This window comes from Phacochoerus africanus, chromosome 6 (genome assembly GCF_016906955.1).
Source record: "Phacochoerus africanus isolate WHEZ1 chromosome 6, ROS_Pafr_v1, whole genome shotgun sequence".
NCBI classification, from domain to species: domain Eukaryota; kingdom Metazoa; phylum Chordata; class Mammalia; order Artiodactyla; family Suidae; genus Phacochoerus; species Phacochoerus africanus.
Window position 1 is genome coordinate 69,164,483 of NC_062549.1, and position 15,360 is coordinate 69,179,842.

The 15,360-nt window shown below is 41.1% G+C and overlaps 1 protein-coding gene across 2 annotated transcripts in view; it reads right to left on the bottom strand.

Moving 5' to 3' along the window:
- The window catches only part of MTFR1 (mitochondrial fission regulator 1), a 66,619-nt gene that overhangs the window by 19,880 nt on the left and 31,379 nt on the right, over positions 1-15,360 (bottom strand). For both annotated transcript variants that reach the window (XM_047783842.1, XM_047783843.1), the window contains exon 4: positions 12,919-13,034. In XM_047783842.1, coding sequence (XP_047639798.1) covers positions 12,919-13,034 — 116 coding nt within the window. The remainder of the gene's footprint in view (positions 1-12,918; positions 13,035-15,360) is intronic.

Sequence of the window (15,360 nt, forward strand, 5' to 3'; positions counted from 1 at the left end):
TATATTCCTGTTAATTGTTCCATCATTCTCATAATATCCTAGCCAGAAACCTGGGAGTTATTCCAGACTCTGTGGGAGTTCCTGTCATGGCTCAGTGGTAACGAACCCACTTAGTACTCGTGAGGACACCAGTTCGATCCCCGGACTTGCTCAGTGAGGTAAGGATCTGGTGTTACTATGGCCGTGGTATAGGCTGGAGGCTTACAGCTCCAATTCAACCCCTAGCCTGGGAACTTCCATACGCTGCAGTTTCAGCCCTTAAAAAAAGACAAAAAGTTTCTAAGTCTTTTCAATTCTTCTGATTATCTCCTGATTTTGTCCCTCTTATCCATGTCTTCTGTTGCTTTATTAACTTAGTCAAACTTTTTTTTTCCCCTCCTGCACCTGCAGCATGTGAAAGTTCCCTGGCCAGGGACAGAACCTGCACCACAGCAGTGACCTGAGCTGCAGCAATGGCAATGCCAGATCCTTAACCCACTGAGCCACAAAAAACTCCTACTTTATCTCTTATTTAGCCTATTTTATGGCATGGCTCCCTTCTATTCTTCATATTGTTTACAGGGAAATTTCACTAAAATACAAATTTGATAATATTACTATGGTGCTTAAATTTCTTCCATGCCTCCACATTGCTTTCAAGAAAAAGTCTAATAAATTTCTTAGCCTAACATGTATGACCTTTAAACCAACCTCAACCCTACTTTCCATATTCATCCCCTACAGCTTACCTTTATTCTGCCATTCTCCGGCCTCATGGGGCCATTTGGAGTTTCCTACACATGCCATGTGGCCTCTTCATTAAACACATTCACTTATCCTAGATACACACATTCACTTATCCACTTGTGTGGCTCCTACTGCCTCTGACCACTTAGCTTTAGTGTCCCCTCCTCTGAGAAGCCTTGCTGAACCTCTCACCCCACGCTGGCCTTCTGTATTTAGTTAGCAGTCTTTCCAGTATCAGTATTATTGATTTCCTTTTTCAACCTCCTCTAGCAAGTAGTTCCAAGTATTCCTGGAAAGCTGAGACTGTGCCTTATTTTATCTCTGTATCCTTGATGCCTAATAAGGATGAAGAGTTGGGAGGCTCCAATCAAGATGGCAGATGTCCTTCCATAGATACATAAAAAATACATGTACAAATGGAACAGTTCTTGTAGAACACCTACTGAACACTAGCAGAAGACCTCAAAACCTGAAAGGAAGAAAGGTTGCCGTGTAACCAGGTAGGACGGAAAAAAAAAAAAAAGACGAAGGAGCAGGACTGGACCTGCACTCCTGAGAGGGAGTGGTTCTGGAACCCTGGGAAGCCCCTCAGAAGTGGGGACATCAGCCAGGACAGAAAAGGAGCTTCAGAGGCTCAGAGGAGAACACAACAAGAAGTTTGTGACCGGAAGGACAGAAAAAGACTTCTATGCCACTGCCCCATGAGGCCCAGCCTGAGAGGCACGTCCAATGGAACAGGCGAGAGCTGTGCTGAAACTCAGGGTTTAGAGCACAGACCTGGGAGGAGGACTGGTGCTGACTGTGCAGAGACAACCTGAAGAGGCTGGAGTGCAGTACAATGCAACCAGGAGTGTACAGGAAAGAAGCCCAGGCCAGTTGCAAAAGGGAAGCACCACTGTTAAGTGATGTGTGAAGGGAAGGGCAGGGCCACCATTACACCCCCTCCCCACTTGCTGGCCCCTGCCTCTATAGGCTCCAGGAGAGGCTCCCACCTGGGCAGGCTAGCATGCCCCAGCCATCACCTTGGCAGGCCCTAGGAGCAGGCACTGGTGGACTGCTCATGCAGAAGTGGGCTGAAACCAAAGCTGAGCCCAAGGGGATGCATGACATAGGATGCAGGGCTGAAATATCTCCCCAAAGCTGTCTGATCCTGAGATTTCTTTTTTTCTTTTTTCTTTTTTTAAGCAGGTTTTTTGTGGGTTTTTTGCCTTTTTTTTTTTTGTCTTTTTGCCATTTTTGGGGCCGCCCCCCCGGCATATGGAGGTTCCCAGGCTAGGGGTCGAATCAGAGCTGTACCTGCCAGCCTACACCGGAGCCACAGCAACGCGGGATCTGAGCCGCATCTGCGGCCTACACCACAGCTCACAGCAACGCCGGATCGTTAACCCACTGAGCAAGGGCAGGGATTGAACCCGCAACCTCATGGTTCCTAGTCGGATTCGTTAACCACTGCGCCATGACGAGAACTCCTGATCCTGAGATTTCTATCACCACACTGGCTCTCTAAATTCAGCACCTGAGGGACATCCAAACAAACAGGTGCTCATGAAACCAAGTGGAACAGGTCTAGCCTTAGCAGCTGTGACCTTTGTGGGTGTGTGCATGCGAGGTCTGAGCCAGGCCAGGGTGTGAGCTGCCTCCACAGTTCCCCCAGAGGATCTAGGTGTGCAACTACTGCAATCCTGGAACCTGATCTCAGCGGGTTTGTGCTGGTGGCCCTATGAAAACAATGCCTGAGAGACACCAGGGCTGACTGCTGGCATTCCCATGGTTGTGCTGGGGCTGAGTGCCAACAACTGTCCTTTGTGAGCCCACACAATGGATGAACAGCAGGGCATACTCAGTGAACAGCTTTAGCAGAGGAATATTCAGTGGCTCCTCTCCTAGTGGGAGCACTCTAATCCCACCTACCTTACACAGCAACTCAGAAACACATTTTTTGGGGGGGCCTTTATTGCAACAACTAGGGAGCAGATCCTGCCCCTGACAGGCCAGTGATAAGCACAAAGCCAAGAGGAGGCCCCACTCAGTATCTAGTGCAGGTTCTCATCACCACAACACCAGTCACAGCTCCTATCAAGGAGGTAACAGTCAACATATGCTGGGCTAAGAGGTGGCAGTCATCCATGCTCAAAACAGTCCTCTCACCAAAAAATATTAAACCCACACAGGCTACACAGGGATGTTTCCACATAAAAACAGCCCTCTATATCCACAATAGATCATTGTTTCTCCTAAACCCATACAGCAAGAAAGAAAGTAAAATGAAGAAGCAGAGGAACCATTCCCAATTAAAAGATTGAGAATTTTCCTGAAAGAATAAAACAGACATCCTCCGTCTAATACACCCAGAGTTCAAAAGAGAAATAATGAGAAGACTAAAGGAATTAAGAAAAGATTATTGAAAGAAATGCAAATTACTGTAAAAGGAACTAAAGACTATAAGGAGCCAAGAAAAATCAGAAAATTCATTTCAAGAGACAAAGGCTGAACTAAAGGCAATGAACTACAGAAAGAATAAAGAACAAGAACAAGTAAATGATGTGGAAGATAAAATAATGTAAATCAACCAATTAGAACAGCATACAGAAACCCAAAAGAGAAAGAAAGCAATGCAAGATACCTATGGGATAGGAGTTCCCGTCATGGCACAGTGGTTAACGAATCCGACTAGGAACCATGAGGTGGCGGGTTCGGTCCCTGCCCTTGCTCAGTGGGTTAACGATCCAGCGTTGCCGTGAGCTGTGGTGTAGGTTGCAGACGTGGCTCAGATCCCGCATTGCTATGGCTCTGGCGTACACCAGTGGCTGCAACTCCGATTCAACTCCTAGCCTGGGAACCTCCATATGTCGCGGGAGCAGCCCAAGAAATAGCAAAAAAAAAAAAAAAGAGAGAGAGACCTATGGGATAATGTAAAGAGTGCTAATCTAAGAATAATAGGGATCCCCAGAAGGAGACGAAAGAGAAAAGGGGGTTGAAAATGTATCTGAAGAACTTAGGGATGAAAATTTTCCAAACTTAAAGAAGGAAACAAATATCCAGGTACATGAAGCACAGAGAGTCTCAAATAAGATAAATGCAAAAATACTTACACCAAGACATTATAATAAAAAAACAAAAGTTGGGGAGTTCCCTTTGTGGCTCAGTCGTTAATGAACCTGACTGGAATCCACGAGGATGCAGGTTCGATCCCTGGCCTTGTTCTTCAGGTTAAGGATCAGGTGTTGCTGTGAGCTGTGGTTTAGGTTGCAGATGTGGCTCAGATCCCACATTGCTGTGGCTGTGGTGTAGGCTGGCAGCTACAGCTCAGATTGGACCCCTAGCCTGGGAACCTCCGTATGCTGTGAGTTCAGCCATAAAGACAAAAAAAAAAAGCAAAAGTTAAAGAGTAAGAGAGAATAATAAATTCAGCAAGAGAAAAAGAGTTAATTACAAAGGAATCCCCATAAAGCTATCAGATGATTTCTCTACAGAAACATTGTAGGACAGAAGCGAATGGCAAGATACAGTCAAAGTCCTGAATGGGAAAAATCCCTGGGTATCCTTCAAAGTCCTGCAAGATACTCTATCCAGCAAGATTATTTAGAGTAGAAGGAGAGGTAAAGAAATCTCAGAAAAATGAAAACTAAAAGAATACAACAATACTAAACCTATCCTAAAGGAAATACTGGAGGGTTGTCTCTAAATAGAAGAAAGAATCTATAGGAAAGAGAAAATCATAATTGGAAAGTTACTTAAATAAGCTAGTACAAATTAAGAAAAGACTCAAAAAATGTCTATGAAAGCGATAACCACAAAAGAAGACATCAAGGAGTTGCCACTGTGGCACAGCGGAAACGAATCTGACTAGGAATCATGAGGTTGTGGGTTCAATACCTGGCCTCAATCAGTGGGTTAAGGATCCAGCTTACCATGAGCTGTGGTGTAGGTCACAGACATGGCTTGGATCTGGTGCTGCTGTGGCATAGGCCGGCAGCTGTAGCTCTGATTCAACTCCTATCCTGGGAACCTCCATATGCCGTCGGTGTGGCCCTAAAAAGCCAAAAAAAAAAAACAAAAACAAAAAAAAACAAAAAACAGTAGACATTGAAATGATAAAATGTGGGAGAGTAAGAAAATGTAGATTTTCTTTTTCTAAATGTGTTTGAGTCTATATGACTACCAGTCTAAACCTGGCCTCTTCCACATGCTGTGAAAGTACACACAAACACACACGAAAAGCAAGTAGATATAGTAAGGGGTTAACATAATTGAAAAACTGGGCAACCACCAATCAAAAACATACAAGAGAGTCACAAAATCAAAAAGGGAAGAGAACATAAGCATAATACAAAAGAAAATCATCAAACCACAAAAGGAAAAACAAAAATGAATAAAGAAGAAACATAAAATCAACAGGAAAACAAGACTTAAAATGGCCATAAATACATATCTGTCAACAATTACCTTAAATGTCATTGGATTAAATGCTCCAATCAAAAGGCACAGAGTGGCAGATTAGATTAAAAAAACAAGAGCCTACAATATGCTGCCTACAAAGAACCAGTATAGGGCAAAGGACACACATATAGTGAGGAAGGGGATGGAAAGATATTCCATGCAAATGGAAATGATGAGGTTGCAATATTCATATCAGACAAAATAGAAAACAAAAGCTATGTGGCATTCCCATTGTGCCTCATTGGTAACAAACCTGACTAGTATCCATGAGGATGTGGATCCTTAACCTACTGTGCCCATCAGGAACTCCTATAGCTTATTTATTTATTTGTTTGTTTTAGAGCCACACCCACAGCATATGGAAGTTCCCAGGCTAGGGGTAAAATCAGAGCTGTAGCTGTCAGCCTACACCACAGCCACAGCAACTCGGGATCCAAACCGCATCTGCAACTACACCACAGCTCACAGCAACACTGGATCATTAACCCACTAAGCAAGGCCAGGGATCAAGGTTGTGGGTTCACACAATGTTCATGGAACATTCTTTAGGCTGACCACATACGAGGACACAAAACAAGCCTCAACAAATATAAAAGAAATTATTTCAAGCATTTTTCTGACCATGACGGCATGAAGCTAGAAATCAACCAGAAGAAAAGAGATGAGGAAAAAAAAATACATGGAGACTACACAACATGCTGCTCAAAAACCAAGAGGTCAACAATGAAATCTAAGAAGAAATTAAAACATACCTCAAGGCCAGTCTCCCAAGGCAATAGAAATAAAAACAAGTATAAATACAAATAAATGGGACCTAATCAAACTTACAAGCTTTTGCACAGCAAAGGAAACCGTAAGAAAAAACGAAAAGACAACCCACAGAATGGGAGAAAAAAGTTGTAAATGAGGCAGCCAAGAAGGGCTATATATACAAAATATACAAAGAATTCATACAAATCAGCAACAACAACAACCAAAAAAACTCAAAAAATGGCCCTACCTAGACCTAAATACACATTTCTCCAAAGAAGACATATAGATGGCCCAAGGCACATGAAAAGATGCTCATTATTGCTAATTATTATAGAAATGCAAATCAAAAACTACAGTGAGGGTTAGGGTTAGACCACCTCAGAGTGATTACAATGGCCATCATTACCAAGGCTACAAATATGCTGGAGAAAAGGGAACACTTCTGCACAGTTGGTGGGAATGTAAATTGGTACAACTACTATGGACAACAGTATGGAGGTTCCTCAAAAAACTAAATATAGAACTACCATATGATCCAACAATACCACTCCTGGTCATGCATCTGAAGAAAACTACAATCAAAAAGATACATGCACCTATCTGTTCATAGCAGCAACACTCATAATAGCTAAGGCACAGAAACAACCTAAATGTCCATTGACAGATAAATGGATTAAGAAGATGTGGTACATATATACAATGAATACTACTCAGACATAAAAAAGAATGAAATAATGTCATTTGAAGAAACACAGATGCAACTAGAGATTCTCATACCGAGTGAAGTCAGAAAGAGAAAGACAAATACCATATGACATCGCTTACATGCAGAATCCAAAATATGGCACAAATGAACCTATCTACAGGAAGAGATGCACAGAGAACAGACCTGTGGTTGCCAAGGGGGAGGGGGAGTGGAAGGGTGTGGGGGCTTAGGGTTAGTAGATGCAACTATTATTTAGAATGGATAAGCAATGAGTTCCTACAGCACAGCACAAGGAACTGTATCCAGTCTCTTGGGATAGAACATAATGGAAGATAATATGAGAAAAAAAATTTATATATGACTGGGTCACTTTGTTGTACAGCAGAAATTGGCACACCATTGTAAATCAAGTACACTTTAATAAAAAAATTAAAATAAAAAAATACTTCAAGGCAAATGACAATGAAAACACAACCATACAAAATCTATGGGACTCAGTAAAAGCAATTCTTAGTGGGAAGTTCATTGCAATATAGGTCTTCTTTAAGAAACAAGAAAAATATCAAATGAACAACATAAACCACCACCCAAAATAATCAGAAAAAGAAGAATGAATAAACAAACCAAAAAAGCCTGAAAGTCAGCAGAAGGAAGGAGATATTAAAGAGGGGGAAATAAAATAGAGATTAAAGAAACAAAAGAAAAAAGTCACGAAATCAAGAGCTGGTCTTTTGAAAGAATAAACAAAAGTGACAAACCTCTGGGCCAGGCTCACAAAGAAGAAAAGCGAGAAAACTCAAAGAAAATAATACATGAAAGAAATTACAAATGATACCAGAGGAATCAAAAAAAACTTAAGGGAATACTATGAATAATCATATGCCATCGAATGTGACAACCTAGAAGAAATAAACAACTTTCTAGAAACATACTGCCCACCAAAACTGAATAAAGAAGAAACAACTTATTGAGCAGACCCATCGCTAGAAGTGAAACAAAATCTATGATTTACAAGTTCCCTACAAACAAAAGTCTAGGACCAGACAGCTTCACAGCCAAATTCTAAAAAGACCATACCCACTATACCCACTTTTGTAAGGGTTTTTTTAAATCATGAATGAATTCTGCTAAAATTCCTCCAAAAGACTGAGGAGGAAAGAACACTCCCAAAAGTATTCTATTAAGCCACCATCGCCCTGATAAATAAACCAAAGACATTACCGAAATAGAAAATTATAAGCCAAAACCTTTGATGAATATACATGCAAGTATTCTCAATAAAATATTAGCAAACCAAATCCAACAACACATTAAAAAAGGTCACACACCATGACCAAGTTTGATTCATGCCAGGGTCAAAGAATAGTTCAACATATGAAAATCAATCAATGAGATACACATCAAAAGACAAAAACCACATGATCATCTCATTGGATGCAGAAAAAACATTTGATAAAATTAAATATCTAGGGGTTCCTGTTTTGTCTCAGTGGATTCAGAACCTGACTACTGGAGTTCCCACTGTGGCTCAGTGGGTTACCAACCCAACTAGTATCCATGAGGATTTAGGTTCGATCCCTGGCTTCACTCAGTGGGTTAAGGATCTGGTGTTGCTGTGAGCTCTGTTATAGGTTGCAGATGTGGCTTGGACCTGGCGTGGCTGTGGCACAGGCTGGCAGCTGTAGCTCCAATTTGACCCCTAGCCTGGGAATCTCCATGTGCCTCAGGTGCAGCCCTAAAAAGAAAAAAATTAAACACCCAGGAGTTCCCACTGTAGCACAATGGGTTAAGAACTTACCTGCAGTGGCTTGGGTCACTGCAGGTGTGTAGGTTCAATCCCTGATCTGGTGAAGTGTGGTACAGGATTTGGCATTGCCACAGCTGCAGTTTGGATTCAATCCATGGCCCGGAAACTTCCATATGCCAAAGGTGTGCCTATTTAAAAAAAAAAAAAAGAATTCATTCATGATTTAAAAAAAAACCCTTACAAAAGTGGGTATAGAGGGAACATACCTCAACATAATAAAAGCTCTTTATGACAAATCCACAGCCAATATCATACTCATGGTGAAGAGCTGAAAAGCCTTTCTACGAAAATCTGGAAGAAGACAAGGATGCCCATTCACACCACTTTTCTTCAACCTAGTATTGGAAGTCCTAGCCACAGCAATGAGACAAGAAAAAAAAAAAAGGTATTCAAATCTGTAGGGAAGAGGTAAAACTATTATTATATGCAGATGATATGACACTATATAGAGCAAACCCTAAAGACTCCACACAAAAACTATATAACCAATTCAGCAAGGGAGCAGGATTCAAGATTAATGTACAGAAATTGGTTCCATTTCTTTACACTAACAATGAAATATAAGAAAGAATATAAATGATACCTTTTAAAATTGCATCAAAAAAATTACATAGGAATAAATTTCACTGAAGAGGTAAAAGACAAATGCTGAGAACTACAAAACATTAATAAAGGAAATTAAAGAGGATTCAGAAAAACAAAAAGATATTCCATGCTCCTGGATTGGATTAATATTGTTAAAATGACCATCACACTATCCAAAGCAATCTACAGATTTAATGCAATCTCTCTCAAATTATGTATGGCATTTTTCACAGAACTAGAAAAAATAATCCCAAAATTTATATGGAAGCATAAAGGACCAGAATTACCAAAGCACTCATGAGGAGAAAGAACAAAGCAGGAGTACAACCCTCCTAGACTTCAGACAATACCATAAAGCTACAGTAATCAAAACAGCATGACACAGGCACAAAAACAGACACATGGATCAACAGAATAAAGAGAGAGCCAAGAAATAAACCCACACACTTGTAGACAATTAAATCTTTGACAAAAGAGGCAAGAATATGCAATAGGGAAAAGACAGACTCGTCTCCAAATGCTGGGAAAGTCAAACAGCCACATGTACATCAATGAAATTAGAACCTCACACCGTACATAAAAATTAAGTCAAAATGGCTTAAAGATTTAAATATAATAAGACTAGACCGTACATAAAAATTAAGTCAAAATGGCTTAAAGATTTAAATATAATAAGACTAGACACTATGCAACTCCTAGAAGAGAACACAGGAAAACACATTCTCTGACATTAGTCATAGCAATGTTTCCTTAGGTCAGTGTCCCAAGGCAATATAAATAAAAGCAAAAACAAATAAACACAAGTTAGTCAAACTTAAAAGCTTTTGCACAGCAAAGGAAACCATAAACAAAATGAAAAGACAACCTATGGACTGGGGGAAAACATATGCAAATGATGTAACTGACAGGGGTTTAACTTCCAAAACATACAAACCGCTCATACAACAACAAAAAAACAAACCACCCAATTGAAAAATGGCCAAAAAACCTAAATGGACATCTCTTCAAAGAAGACACACAGATGGCCAACAGGCACATGAAAAGATACTCATCTGGGAGTTCCTGTTGTGGTGCAGTGGTTAACAAATCTGACTAGGAACCATGAGATTTCGGGTTCAATCCCTGACCTTGCTCAATGGGTTAAGGATCCGGCGTTGCCGTGAGCTGTGGTGTAGGTGGCAGACGTGGCTTGGATCCCTCGCTGCTGTGGCTCTGGCATAGGCTAGTGGCTACAGCTCCGATTGGACCCTTAGCCTGGGAACCTCCATATGCCAAGGCAGCGGCCCTAGAAAAGGCAAAAAAAGAAAGAAAAGATACTCATCACTAATATTAGAGAAATGCATATCAAAACTACAATGAGGGGAGTTCCCGTCGTGGCGCAGTGGTTAACGAATCCGACTAGGAACCATGAGGTTGCGGGTTCGGTCCCTGCCCTTGCTCAGTGGGTTAACGATCCGGCGTTGCCGTGAGCTGTGGTGTAGGTTGCAGATGCGGCTCAGATCCCGCGTTGCTGTGGCTCTGGCTAGGCTGGTGGCTACAGCTCCGATTCGACCCCTAGCCTGGGAACCTCCATATACCGCGGGAGCGGCCCAAGAAATAGCAACAACAACAACAACAACAAAAGACAAAAGACAAAAAAAAAGAAAAAAAAACTACAATGAGGTACTACTACCTTCACACAAGTCAAAGTGGCCATCATTAAAAAGTCTACAAATAATAAATGCTGGAGAGGGTGTGAGGAAAAAGGACTCCTCTTACACTGTTGGTGGGAATTTAAATTGGTACAGCCCCCATGGAAAACACATTCTTTGAACAATCAATACAAATTCACTGGTGGCCTAGTGGTTAAAGATCCAACGTTCTCGGGTCACTTCTGTGGTATAGGTTTGAGCCCTGGCCTGGGAACTTCTGCATGCCACAGTCACAACCAAAAAACAAATAAATAAATAAAAACAGAGTTATCATATGATCCAGCAATCTTACTCCTCAACAAAAAAAAAGATACATGTAGCGCTGTGTTCATAATAACACTGTTTACAATAGCCAAGACATGAAAGTCAACTAAACGTCCATCAACAGATAAATGGATAAAGAAGATGTGGTATATATATACAATGGAATACTGCTCAGCCATTAAAAAGAATGAAATAATGCCATTTGCACCACCATGGATGGAACTAGAGATTATTATACTAAGCAAAGGAGGTTAGAAAGAGAACAACAGGAATTCCCGTCATGGCTTGGTGAAAACAAATCTCACTAGGATCCATGAAGACGCAGGTTCGATCCCTGGCCTCACTCAGTGGGTTAAAGATCTGGCGTTGCTGTGAGCTGTGGTGTAGGTCGAAGACATGGCTCAGATCCTACATTGCTGCAGCCGTGGCAGTGGTACAGCTATAGCTCTGATTCAACCCCTAGGCCTAGGAACCTCCATATGCTGTGGGTACAGCCCTAAAAATACCAAAGACAAACAAAAAAAAGAAAGAGAACAACAGATACCATATAATATCACTTATATGTGGAATCTAAAATATGGCACAGATGAACCAATCTACAAAACAAACAACTCACAGACATGGAGAACAGACTTGTGGTTGCCGAGGGGGAGGGGTGGGATGGACTTCGAGTTTAATAAATACAAAGTATTACATTTAGAATGGATGGACAGTAAGTTCCCTGTGCTATACAGTAGGACCTATATCCAATCTCCTGGGATAGACCATGATGAAAATAATATTTTTAAAAATAAGAATATATATATTCTTATACATATTGAGTCACTTTGCTATACAGCAGAAATTGGCACAACACTATAAATCAACTATTCTTCAATAAAATTAAAAAAGAATGAAGGAGTTCCCGTCATGGCACAGAAGAAAGGAATCTGACAAGGAACCATGAGGTTGTGGGTTCGATACCTGGTCTCACTCAGTGGGTCAAGGATCTGGCGTTGCTGTGAGCTGTAGGGTAGGTCACAGATGCAGCTTGGATCTCGTGTTGCTGCACCTGTGGTGTGGGCTTGCAGCCATAGCTCCAACTGGACCCCTAGCCTGGGAACTTACACATGACAGAAGTGCAGCCCTAAAAAAATTTTAAAAGACAAAAAAAAAAAAATGGAGTTAAATAAGCTGGATAAGTGTTTATTAAAGAGTAGTAAATAATTTATTCAGGCTCTTTCAAATAATTGGAAGCACTTCTCTAACCCTTACACTTTGTTTTCTTTGACTCAAAACTCATCCTGACTCCCACTTTTTAGGAAACATACTCCAATTAGACAAATTTCTTAAGATGATCTACAGTGATTCCTCTGCCCCAAAAAGACTATTATAATTACTCTACTTATCTAAGAATATTTATGATAGATTTTCTGGTTTCCCATTTTGGAATGTAAACTTCTGAAGGGCAGCAAATTCTTAAGGACGTAGAACATGATCATATGTCTCTAGGAACATTATAAATACTACCTGAGTTTTTTTTTTTTTTTTGTCTTTCTGCCTTTTCTAAGGCCACTCCTGCAGCATATGGGGGTTCCCAGGCTAGGGGTTGAATTGGAGCTGCAGCCACCGGCCTACGCCAGAGCCACAGCAACGCGGGATCTGAGCCACGTCTGCGACCTACACCACAGCTCATGGCAACGCTGGATCCTTAACCCACTGAGCAAGGCCAGGGATTGAACCCGCAACCTCATGGTTCCTAGTTGGATTCGTTAACCACTGCGCCATGATGGGAACTCCAATACTACCTGAGTTTTCAAAATGAACAAAAAAGATGACCACTCAAGAAATCATAAAAACTGGGTTACCAGAGAGCAAATTGAGCTAATAAAAGGAAATACTGCAAATATATCATCTTTTAAAATAGTAAATATTGCTTCTCAGGTCTGACAGCCTTTCAGACTAACCTTCGTCTTGTTGAACACTCTCCATCTTCTTTGGCTACCCATCCGATATCAGCAAAAGACACCACTGCATCCTCTTCTGGATTGCTGGGGCTCCATTCAGTTGTAGGGCTGGTAAGCTATAAGTTACAGATAGGGAAAGTTCTTCAACTGGCACCAGAATGGTAGAATAAGGCATTTTAATTACTTAAAATCATCAACTTTAGCATCACACATAGGCAGTTTCCAGCATTTCCATTTCAAGTCTCCATGAAAGGGACCTTTAGTCAAGTCATACTGTTGTTTAATGGTGTATGCATTCTTTGAATTATGACTTAACTTTATTTATTTACTTTTTGTCTTTTTGCCTTATCTAGGGCCGCTCCCTTGGCATATGGTGGTTCCCTGGCTAGGGGTCTAATAGGAGCTGTTGCTTCCAGCCTACGCCAGACCCACAGCAACGTGGGATCCAAGCCACGTCTGCAACCTACACCACAGCTCACAGCAATGCCAGATCCTTAACCCACTGAGCAAGGCCAGGGATCGAACCCGAAACCTCATGGTTCCTAGTCGGATTTGTTAACCACTGCGCCACGATGGGAACTCCTGATTTAACTTTAATCAATTTTTATTTTATGAGTCAAATAAGACTAGGTTAAAAAAAACTGTTCTTCTTAAAACATTAAGAAAATTTTTATAATTTAAGCATTATGAATCAGTTCTTTTAAGAGATTTAGTAAAAAATATATATATATATATACATATAAATATAGGAATAAGAATAAGAAAGTGTCCGATTTGTGGGAATTTTTTTTTTTTTTTGTGCCATTCTCTAGAGCCGCACCTGCGGCACATGGAGGTTTCCAGGCTAGGGGTCCAATGGGAGCTGCAGCCGCCGGCCCATGCCACAGCCATAGCAACTTGGGATCCAAGCCGAATCTGCAAACTGTACCACAACTCATGGCAACACCGGGTCCCCAACACACTGAGCAAGGGCAGGAATCGAACCTGCAACCTCATGGTTCCTAGTCGGATTTGTTAGGCACTGCGCCACGACAGGAACTCCTTGTGGGAATATTCTTAAATGAATATTATACAGATATGCTGATATAATATGAAAATATATTTTAAAAATCATTAAATCTCTTGATTTTTAAAATAAAAGCACCAACTATATTAAAGACCTGAAAGTACAAACAGCAGTAGAAAAGAATTTCTCTAATCTTAAAAACATCTATATAGATGAAGGAACAGAATATTCTGAAATAAATATAGCAGGGAGTTTCCAATGCAGTGCAGTGGAAACAAACTCGACTAGTATTCAATAAGGATGCGAGTTTGATCCTTGCCCTTGCTCAGTGGGTTAAGGATCCTATATTGCTGTGGCTATGGTGTAGGCTGGCAGCTGGTGCTCCAATTCAACCCCTAGCCAGGGAACATCCATATGCTGTGGGTGCGGCCCTCCTCTAAAAAAACCCAAATAAATATAACAAAGAAAAAGCATGCGAGTTCTGGAATTTATCTTGAAAAAATGGAAAAGTATCTTAATTGAATTAAATTTAAGTTCTGTTATAAGAATAATGTCTTAGAGCCAGATAGCCAAGGAGGAATAATTTAAAAATAAAGTTATCAAATTAATGTAATACTTCCTACACATTGAAGTGAGGTTTACATAAGAAAGAAAATGCATACTTTTTTTTTTGTCTTTTTGTCTTTTTAGGCCTGCACCTGCGGCATATGTGGGTTCCCAGGCTAGGTGTCGAATCGGAGCTGTTGCTGCCAGCCTATACCAGAGCCACAGCAATGCCAGATCCGAGCCACGTCTTTGACCTACACCACAGTTCACGGCAACATCAGATCCTTAACCCACTGAGCGAGGTCAGGGATCGAACTCAAAACCTCACAATTCCTAGTCAGATTCGTTTCCACTGTGCCACGACAGGAACTCTGAAAATGCAGACTTTATAATTTAAGAAAAGTTTAAAAGGCCAAAGAGATTTACACATTTACTTTTTTTTTTTTTTTTGGCCGCACCTAGAACATATGGAAGTTCCCCAGACCAGGGATGGAACCTGCACCACAGCAGCAACCCAAACCTCTGCAGTTTCAACCAACGTTGGATCCTTAATCAGCTGAGCCACAAGTGAACTCCTACACATTAACGTATTTATCAGAAAGGTTCGAACATTACCCATGCTTTGTTTGAACCTTCTCAATACTATCATTGCCAGATAAAGCTTTGGAAGCTACATTTAAACAGTACTTCTTCCTCAGCTGAAAAATATATCATACAGACACATAATACTTAGCTCAGTGGTTAATGAAACCGACTAGGAACCATGAGGTTTCAGGTTCCACCCCTGGCCTTGCTCAGTGGGTTAAGGATCTGGTGATGCCTTGAGCTATGGTGCAGGTCGCAGACAAGGCTCGGATCTTGCGTTGCTGTGGCTGTGGTGTAGGCCGGCG